The 10,698-nt window shown below is 40.7% G+C and overlaps 1 protein-coding gene across 1 annotated transcript; it reads right to left on the reverse strand.

Annotated features, from left to right (window-relative positions):
- Nucleotides 1-1,686: 1,686 nt before the first annotated feature.
- LOC115690407 (probable carbohydrate esterase At4g34215) lies at nucleotides 1,687-8,291 on the reverse strand. The gene is made up of 2 exons (XM_030616738.2): nucleotides 7,627-8,291; nucleotides 1,687-2,193 (listed from the first exon to the last, which is right to left on the reverse strand). Exons 1-2 carry the CDS (start codon nucleotides 8,218-8,220, stop codon nucleotides 1,996-1,998), a joined length of 792 nt encoding a protein of 263 aa, XP_030472598.2. The 5' UTR covers nucleotides 8,221-8,291; the 3' UTR covers nucleotides 1,687-1,995.
- Between the last annotated feature and the right edge of the window lie 2,407 nt (nucleotides 8,292-10,698).

Here is a 10,698-nt window from a genome sequence, read left to right on the forward strand (position 1 = left end):
TTACCTTCTGTTAAATTGTATTAATATAACGAAAAACAAAAAAAATTGTAAACTTGTGACAAAATAAAGAGGGGTAAAACTCAATAAACTAACGTATCACGTGTCATAAAACCCGTATTTAACAAGATAAAATTAACTGAAACTAATAGAGGGTAAATTTGTCACAGGTGTATCAGTTTGGAGGTTTTTGGTGGTCAAAAAATTAATTCTTGAGATAAATTTATTATAGGTATATCAGTTTAAAATTTTTCGTGAATATTAATTATTTTTTTTTAAAACTTTTTATTCGTGTTTAATTCTCTTTCACGTCTCGAACGCACAAAACTGCGGCCGCCGCGCAAAGGCCCAGGGGGGGGCCGGGGCAAAGGACGACGCGCCTCCGAGTGGCGCGCGACGGCCACCGTCCGACTTCATGTACGAAAATCTGAAAACCTAAGATCGCCTAACGTAAGATCTCCCTGGTCTCTGCCTCGACAGAAAACGACACGAGTGTCAGATCTCAGCATCGCGGGAATTACTCCCACTTTGGGTGGGCCCCCCCCCCCCTGGGAAGTCGGTGGGGAAGAAGGAGAGGGAAATCTGATTTTGCTTTCTCAAGCAAAGAGGCCACCAGCTCATCCTCCATCGGCATCAATTTCCTCTTTTTCTTTCTTTTTGTTTGATTATAAAGTGAGATAAGTAGGTCGACGATGCCATACCAAGGAGCAGAATTGATGGGCTACCCAATAGGTACGAGCGGTTTCGGGATCGGTCCAGGATCTGAAACCTGAAGCCTATCGTGTCGAGATCGATTTTGAAACTTGAAAGACGGAACTCACTAGGACAAATGATTCCGAGGATTGACTCCAGGATCTACCCGAGAGAAACGGGCAATCTCTTTTTCTTGTTTCAATATTTCTTTCTCTCTTTTTTCCTTTCATTATTAGTGAAGCAAAATGGAAGTACACGCAGCAGCAAAAACCCTAATTTGTCAATAGCGACAGTTCGTAAAAGATTAACACGTAAAATAAGATAAATAATAGAAAGTTCAGAACACGTAACATAAACCATTACCGGCGAGAAAGGAACTCTTTGGTGGCATGCTCGCAGTGATTGGACGAGAGCTACAGTCCATGGTGCGATAGTCATCGGCTTCCCTATCCTCGAGCCAGATGATGAAGACGTCATCGTGCTCGGTATGTACTTTAGAAATTTATATTTGTTAATACATACACTAACTATAGCCCATAGTATTCTCTAACAGCTCGACTTCTTTAGACGTCAACTTCAAAAGCATTTAACTGGATATGGGGATCTTCACTACCAATAGAAAAGACAGAGGATGAACGAAACTGCGGACTAAATATAAAGAAAAAGAAAACAATATAATATATTGAGTTAGTGGGTACCTGTTTGTTATTAGCATGTGGCAGATCCAAAGATGAGAGGCGGATGAGACTTGAGATGCATTGTTTATTATTGTTAGCACGAGTAAAAAGAGAATTTAGAGTTAACTTAGGTCCGGTTCATCGGTTCCCGGTTCGATTCTTACCCAGGACCAACAACCCACCGAACTGCACAATACCAATTCTACTTTTTTTGGAACAAGGAACCAGATTAGTAACCGCGAGAACCTAAAACTGGACCAGTTCCTATGACTTATTTGGTCTGGTTCCCAGTTTTACTCTAGACCATGCTCACCCTTACTGCCCAATAAAATCTGCCAAAGTTTCAATTCGATCCCTAACTACTTAACTAATCTTGCGAAATGAGAAATGCTCGGAGTACTGCTTACACTTAATCACGTGGCGAATCAAATACAAGCCGTGTGCCTAAACCGCACGCTTAAATCTGCTCCCGACATCAAACCCGACCCAACCCACTTCAAGGGATGGGGCGACGCAACTTATCAATAGTCTCTCCCACACCACAACACATGACTATAAAATCCATGCCCCCAAGTCGTGCGACGAAGCGAAAGTCCTCAAACGAAGGAGAAGAGGACGGCGAGGGGGCCTACGGTGCGAAATGCTGGAGGTACGCGTCGGCCAGCATGCGGCCGAGGCGGACCTGGGCTTGAGTGGTGAGGTGAAGGTGGTCGTCCTTGAGCGGCAGCCCCTTCGCGTCGACGCACACGACGTTCGGGAGATTGATTTCGAGCTGCGCCCGTCTCACTCTGTCCATGTACCTCCCGTCCCCCGACGCGATTGCGACCTGCACACCATCCGATTCCGCACAAATAGTTATTACATACGCCCGATTGAACACAATTTTGGATTTACACTCTTCATAATTTCTAAGAAAAATTTAGTTTCTCTATACAAAATTTAATGAGAATCACGCAAACCCGCTAGGCATTCCATATTAGTACAGAAATATTAGTATTGACCACTTATAATTCATCGACACATTCGGATTGACATACTCAATTAAGGACAATTTTTTGTTGGCAATATTCATTTTGTTTAGCTATCTCAAGCAATTAAACGTTCCTCGAAGAGCTAACTATAAATATTATCCAGTACTAAGCAGAAGTGTGATTAGGCCCCCTTGGAGGACTTCCACTTTTAATTTGTGACAAAATATGGATTTTGTTGAGACCACATTTGGAAATTTATTCGGAGATTACTGTACCAAAAGTAGTACAATTTGTCGCGGAAGTACAATCGAATTCTAATTTAAAAAAAAAATTCCAATCAAGTTCTAAAACTTGACATATTGGTGCATTCAACATTCGTTAGCTCTGTCCAAATTGATTTTCTTTAATTAGTTTGTCTTTCCTAGTCATCATTATGTTAATGAAAAGTGCAATAATGACCGAAACGACACCGCGTTCCGACTAACTTTAATTAAAACCAGATTAAGAAGTGAAAATAACAGCTTAATTGTAACTTTAATTAAGCCCTTGCTGACCCTTCTTTTAAATTCTTTTTTAATGTTTTTATTAATTCGAACTTTGTTCTGATGTGATGCCACGTGTATTAAAAAAAAAATTTAACAACGTAATGTCAGTAGTCGAATTGGACCAATTTGATAATTTCATGACTTAATTATATCTTTTGAAATTCAATTACACTTAATAACTTTTAATGCACTAATCCATTTAGTTTAATATGAAAAAACTTGAAAAAGCCCAACATGAATTTCTCATAATTTCATTAAAATTTACAATTGTTTCTTCCTGTTAAAAATCTAATAGATATACAATAGATTAGTCAAATTCAACTGATACTTAATTGAATTTAGGAACGACTCCATTTTCATGGGTAAGAGATTTTCTATGATTAACCCGTTTCTACAAGAAAAATTATTTATCTTTGGCAACTTGATTAACCATATCAATTTATCGCACTTGAAAACATTTAACAAAATAGGTTAACATGTTAGTCGTGTTAACAACAAATTGTTGGGATACATTATATATGTTAATACACGATAGTCATATCTTAAACATGTGGAGTCCTGTAACTTTCTAATAAACTCGCCGTGTTTGGTATGATAGCATTAACAAACCTGTTGCAATTAGGGTTAGGCACAAATTTAACACGACTAATCTATATCACGAGATAATTACAACACAAAAATATCAATTGTTGGCCCAACATACGATGAAAAGGTAAGATACCGATGGCATAGCCCAAAGAAATTCACAAAAAAGCCAGATTGTATCTACTGAACAAATCCTAACATAGATAAATTTCAACATAGTAGGATCCGTAATTGACCGTAATTTACCAATGTGCCATATCGTGTCATCATGTGGCCTTTTAAAGGGACCGCCTTTTGGATTCCAAATGCCATCAATCTATACCATAAGGCACTTGGGCCTCAAACACTATCCGATCTACAATATCCACAGAGTGGTAAGCGAATAGCATATCATCATCATCTCTTCTTATCGGATTAACAATATAGTCTTAACTTTCTAAAGCCATTAGGCCTTGAGGGAGAAACAAGAGTGTTTACAAGACCACGGAAGTGTGTACATATATAAAACTTAGCCACATGTTATTCCAACCTCCTGTAGAAGTTAGCCTTATATAGGATATATAGGATAGGACGAGGACATTATAGACTTTGGAATACAGTACATAGATATATGCAAGTTGCTCTTACAAGATAATAACACAAGATGCGATCACTCATGCATCTACAAGATGCTCTTGCAACATAATTTTACCAAACGGAAGGACAATAATAAAAACATTTTGACCAAAAGTAGTGGCCTCGTTACCCACGGTGCATAATACAACTAGTTGATAGATTGCTTTATTTAAAGCTTAAGATCTAACCGTTGTTGGAACTGGGCCTAGGTGACCACGTGCTAGGTTTGGAGTTTGGATGCCACCAGACTGGATTGATTATTTGTTGAGATCAGTTGGCTGGATGCAGGAGTTTGAGATCAAGAGTAGTGTCTCCATAATCCCCTGGGTCTTGAGAGAACTCCAAAAGGCTTAATTGATTCCTTATGTATTCTACCAGAGCTTGCTGGATGGCTTCTGTAATAGGCTCCTATGCTTTGGAGTAATCCCATATAACCTCTTCTTGATATGCACATATCCATATGGTTTTTGGAACAATATGATGACTCTTTGAATCTCTCTGTATTCTCCTAGAAGGTCTGCAATACTACATCCATAATATACACCTTTGGAATGGAATATGGACATATGAACAGTGGAATTCCATATGGGTGTGGATAGACATATAATCTTCCATCACAAGTTTATATATGAATTGTGAAATGGATATGTATTCCTTTCCACACCACATGCTCAATTGTTACATGGGTAGAATGGATTTCAATTTACTTTTTTGAAACCAAACACATCAAAGGTGAAAAGAATAATCTTGCACACCTTTAGCTCCTCCATCATGCATGTTTACATCCAGAGAAGCATATTGGAAGTCCAAAGAAGCATACCAGGAAGCAAGAGGTTGAAGAAATCTATCTTATAACTTTGATCCTCCAAATCACACGAGAGATATTCCCCTAAAAATCTCAGAACTTATCGCTACAGATTGATTCTTGAATGGTTGTAAAAAGCTTATGTGGGAATACCAGCTCAAGATTTTCAGACAATGTTGAGGCCTAAACCGGAGAACTAGTTCCATGCATCCCGCACATCCATTTATCCACGTCTTCTCATTTGGTCGAGAATTTCCATAAGAACTTAACTGATTTTATTGGTATTTTTTCCACAATCATACTGTTGCTATTGAGTCTCCCACTGCAAGAACGCTTAAGGATCATTCAAGACTTCTTTAATGGAGGATATCGGCAGTGTAACCTCAAGCATTTTGCAAAATTCCTTGAATGGATCCACCCTTTGATTTACCGGAACGATCCACCCTTTGATTTGCTGGAAGAAGTTTATCAAAGAGCTGGATATTGATCCGGACCATAAGGTCCGCACAACCATCATTTTCCACAAGGCATGGATGTAACACACTTTTGATGGAAGGTTTTGTCTATCCACACCAGTATGGAATTCCATAAGTCAGTAGTCCATAAATCTTTAGGACGTAGTATCATAGACCTTACAAGTGAATACATGGAGATCTAAAGAGTCCTCTGTGAAAAGAATCATATTGTTCCAAAATCCATATGGCCCTATGCATATCAAGAAGAGGTTTCTTGGGATTATTCCCAAGCATACGAGCCTACTATATAAGCCATCCAGCAAGCTCTGGTAGTATATAGAAAAAATCAACTAGCAGTCCTCTCAAGACCATGGGATTATGGAGAGACTTGTTCTAATCTCAAACTCTTGACTCTGGCCAATTGGCCCCAACAAAGAATCAATCCAGACCCCGAACCTAGCACATGGTCACTCGGGCCAGCTCCAACAATCAACAATTGAATCTTAATCTTGAACTGGGACAAAGCAGCAGCTCAAAAGATTTGGATATGGATTCCAATTCTGATGATGCAAACCCGATCTTGATTCACATCAAGAGCTCGCATCTACTTCAATAAATCAATCTTTCCACTACTCGTATTATTGTACTTTTAGTAACGACGGCCATTACTTTTGACCAAAGTGTTTCTATTATTGTCCTTCCATCCGGTAAAATTGTCCTGAACAAGCATCTTGCATATGCACGTGGGGTCTTATTTCGTATTGTTATCCTGTAAGAGCATCTTGCATATGCCTACATATAATGTACCAAACTCTGCAATGTCCTCAGCCTTTTCTATATAAGGCTAACTTCAACGAGAAGTTGGAATAAAAGTTGTCCAAGGTTTCTATCTATATGCACTCTCCCATGGTCTTCTAAAGACTCTTATTCCTCCCTCGAGGGCTGATGGCATTGGAGAGTTAGGATTATCTTGTTAGTTCAATAAAGATGAGATGGTGCTAGTATGTTCTCCGCTCGCCACTCTGTGGATCTAGCAGACCAAAAAGTGTTCAAGTCTCGAGGGCCTTGTAATATAAATTAATGGCATCCAGAGACTAAAAGGCAATCCCTTTGAAAAGCCGAGTGAGGGCATTGTTTGTGGGATAGCATAGTTGTCTCAGATAGTCATTAATCCTTATCATAGTCCCCTCATTATGTAACGTATGGTCGATACACTAAGAGAACAAGATTATCTGAACTATTATTATGTGAGCCTCACATCACAGTCGTTAATCATGTGAATCCCATACTCGTGCCCTAGTGATCCCAGTTCACATAAATTTGATATGTATAATTCAAATAAAGTGGGAATAAGAGTTGCTTACTGAGGGCCCTGCGCCCACACCTCTGCATAACCATGAGCTAAAGAACTACCATCACCAATTCAAAAAATTACAAACATGACACAAATAAAAACAAGAACCATGTCGAAAAGATTGAGATTTATGACACATTTAGCTGCAGTAATGACAGATCTATTATAGATTGACCGTGTATTATAGTGTTTACTTGCAGTAATAGTTATTACAACGTAATTTTTATATCCCATTCGTTTTCTTCCCACTCACTCTACTAAGTAAAATTTATTCATAACTAAATTTATTTATATTATTCAAGTAATGAGAACACCAATTGTAAATTTGTATGAATTAATCACATATTAAATATTAAATAACAATTAAATAACTGCTATAATTGTTATTAAAAAAAACCTAATTCTTATGTTCCCGTTCTTTTTCTTCTCACTCGCTCTACTAAGTAAAATTGGTTCATAACTAAATTTATTTATATTATTCAAGTAATGAGAACACCAATTGTAAATTTATATGAATTAATCACATATATGATTACTAAGTAAAATATTAAATTATACTTAAACAACTGGTATAATTATCATTAAGTTTCTGGGATAATGCCCCAATTCTTTTATTATATTAAATATTATTCGTACTATAATCATTAGCAAAACGTCAGTTGCTCACCATTAGGTACCACTACCTAAATTAAGCATCAATTATGTTGATTAAAATATTATTTTAATCGCACGTTATGTCATTGAATTTAAATCAAAACCACCCTACGACGATTGACATCTCTTGCTTTAGTTAATTTAAGGTTTTTTCTATTTAAGTGCCAAAAACAGACAATAAAAATAAAAATAAAAATAAAAAAAAAGGAGCTTTGCTTTGTTCAACAATGGCGATCGAAAGCTCAGCGGAGGAGACGAACACAGGTCGAACGAACCTGGATGACGGGAAGGGAGGGCAGGCCGAGGTCGCCGCGCACGTTCTTGATGAGCGCCTCCATGCTCCCCCGGTACGCCTCCGCGTCGTGCTCCGCCGACGTGTCGCTCTCGCCTTGGTACCACAGCAGCGCCTTGATCTCGCCGCCGCCGCCGCCGTCCTTGACGCTCTCCCTCGCCCTCCTCACCATGCTCTCGTACAGGTGCTCCCCGCGCGCCCACTCCCGGATCGCCGTGCCCCCCACCGCGCACGGCACCAGGCCCACCACCACCGCGGCGCCGCCCGCGCCGACCCCGCGCTCCCTCAGCGCGTTCGCGAAGGCCATCCCCGGGCCGACGCCGCAGGTCTTCCGGGTGTCGATGTCGCGGTGGAGGGGCTCCCGGGCCTCCTCCCAGCGGAGGGCGGCAGTGAGGCGGAGGAAGGACGGGTCGGGGCGGCACTCCGGGGGGACGACCCCGTCCCAGCCGTGGTGGCGGGTGACGCCGCCGCGGCCGGCCATGTTGCTCTGGCCGGAGAGGATGAAGATGTGTTTGGCGGGCGGGGCCGGTGGCGACGGCGGCGGGGGTTGCGACGGAGCGGAGGCGGTGGCGTCCATGGGGGAAGGGGATTCGTTGGGGGGATTCGGAGGACTTAGATCGAGAAATGGCTAACAAAAATGGAGGAAGGAGAAGAAGACGACGGAAGCTTTTTATTTTTAATTTTTTTTAAAATTTTTTGGCCCGAAAAATAGGGAAGCTTCGTTATTTGGTACACGGGCCGTGCATTCATCAGAGACTGTCATTCTGTGCTTTCCCTTCACGTGAAAGCCAGGTCACACGATTGAAAAAAGGGCAAATATTTTTTTCTACTTTTACTAAAAAGAGAAAATATCGGATAGGACGGCCTTGCCACGTCATCGCCGTGATAGTCCACTCAGCTTGCGACACGTGACCTTCGGAACCCACCCATCAGAAATTTTCAAAATCCCTCTCCACCCTCCCTCCGTTTGTTTCTCCGTTTCGCTCTCCATTACTGCCAAAGCTTCTGCCGCTCTGCTCTGCTCCCGATAACTCCGTCAATGGCACCATCGGGAATGACTTCCACCGAAAATTCTTGCAGAGATGCATGAAGTAGTGTTTAAAGCTAGAGAGCTTCCAGCAAAGGAATGTATCTTATTTGTGAGAACTTGCAAATTGCTTGTATTTGGATTATCTTGTGCAGGCAGCAATATGAAGTCAAGCTTCGAGCGAAGGAGGAAGGGAGAGAGCAGAGCGCGGTGCCTTATGGTCGTGAAGAGGGACGGAGGGAGAGACAGAGAGAGAAAAGAAGCTTTTGTGTTTTCGGGAGAAGAGCAGAGCGGAGCGGCAGAAGCTTTGGCAGTAACGGAGAGCGAAATAGAGAAACAAATGGAGAGAGAGAGAGAGAGAGAGAGAGAGAGAGAGAGAGAGAGGGGGGGGGAGAGATTTTGAAAATTTGTGATGGGTGGGTCCCAAATGCCACGTGTCGTGAGCTGGATGGACTGTCTCAGCGATGACGTGGCAAGACTGTCTTAGCTAATATTTTCTCAAAAAAAAGAATCTTGGGAAAATTCCAAATAAGTCGTCATAAATCTTCCAGTGCGAAGTGAATTTTGTATGCCGAATAAAGGTGCGAAGTGCGCTCGTTTTCTCAAATAAGGACATGAAGTTGATCTTGTTTCAAATAATGACCTAAAGTGGACATATCAGTATCAAATAAGAACGGACCTATCTGATCGAAGGGCATTTTCGTCCTTACATTTTTTTTCCTTTTTTTCTTTCTTTTTTTTCTGTTTTTTCTTTTCCTTTTCTTTTTTTTCCCTCTTCCCTCCGCTGGACTTAGGCGAGGGTTGCCTTCGCCAGAGGCGCGACATGGCCGGGGAGGAAAGGGGGAAAATGAAAAGAGAAAAAAAAATAAAAAGAAAAAGAAAAAGGAAAAGGAAAAGGAAAAGGAAAGCAAGAAAAACAAAATAAAAAGTATACTTATATTTTTTGACTAAAATACCCTTGTTGGAATAGTTACATGCCGGCCGGCCGACCAAAGGCCCTTATTTAAGACGATTTGGCCACTTCGTGCCCTTATTTAGGACAATGTCCACTTCAAGTTTTAATTGAGAAAATTAGAGTACTTAATGCCCTTATTTGGAATTTTACCAAGAATCTTTTTGGCTCATTTTCTCTTAGAATTAGCCAAACTTTTTCAAAATGTACAAATATTGGCAATTGAAGTTATGCGTCATATTTTATAATTTTCAAGAATTTTAAAGTGAGATTATTTGAAAAATAGGGGTCGAAGTGAGGTTATTTTCTCAAAAGAGGGTTTAAAGTGTATCTAAGTTTCAAAAAAGATCCCGAAGGGATCAAGTTACTTTCAAATAATGGTCTGGACCCGGCGGCCGACGAGCACATGATTTTTTTGACAGCTAGAATATGTCATTTTTGTACAAAAGAATTTAGGCCATGCTTTTTCCGTTCTCTTTATGCACGCACATACTTGAATGGTTGATTCCGATCTTTGAAAGTGGTGATATACAGGGGATTATGCCTCGCAGCACGTTTTTGGGGTTCAGCTGAGATTTCAGTTGGAATCAACACCATTGATAAAGTAGCAACAATTTCACAATCTCTCTCATGAGGCAGAGAAATGGAGAATCATGAAGGTCACGTCTTGTGCTCGCATATCCTAGATAGGGCCACATCAACCCGCCACTGGGATTTGGACTAAGCTCTCCTTCTTGACCACCTCCTTCTCCGCAGTTACCGATCTGACTTGCTTAATCTCAATGTATTTCACGCTCTTTGCGAGGAAATTTAGCAAATTGGTCGGTGGATATTTTAGACAGCTAGATAGAGAGAAGGCGAGGAAATTGATTGTCAGATTTTGGGAGGTAATGAAATGCCAAGAGGATCTGCTTATGAGTAACGCTATATTTATGAATTTCACTTATTTCATGTGTATAGAAAGGTTTTTTTATGAAGTATTTTAGATTGCAGAAAGTATACCTTAAGGCCGCTGGCCTCAGCTTCCCCTACAGCCTTCCCAGCTCCCCCTCCATATCGATGCGAAATACTCCACC

This window comes from Syzygium oleosum, unplaced genomic scaffold, assembly GCF_021117445.2.
Source record: "Syzygium oleosum isolate NSW1041296 unplaced genomic scaffold, Sole_v2.1 Sole_v2.62, whole genome shotgun sequence".
Taxonomy (NCBI): Eukaryota; Viridiplantae; Streptophyta; class Magnoliopsida; order Myrtales; family Myrtaceae; genus Syzygium; species Syzygium oleosum.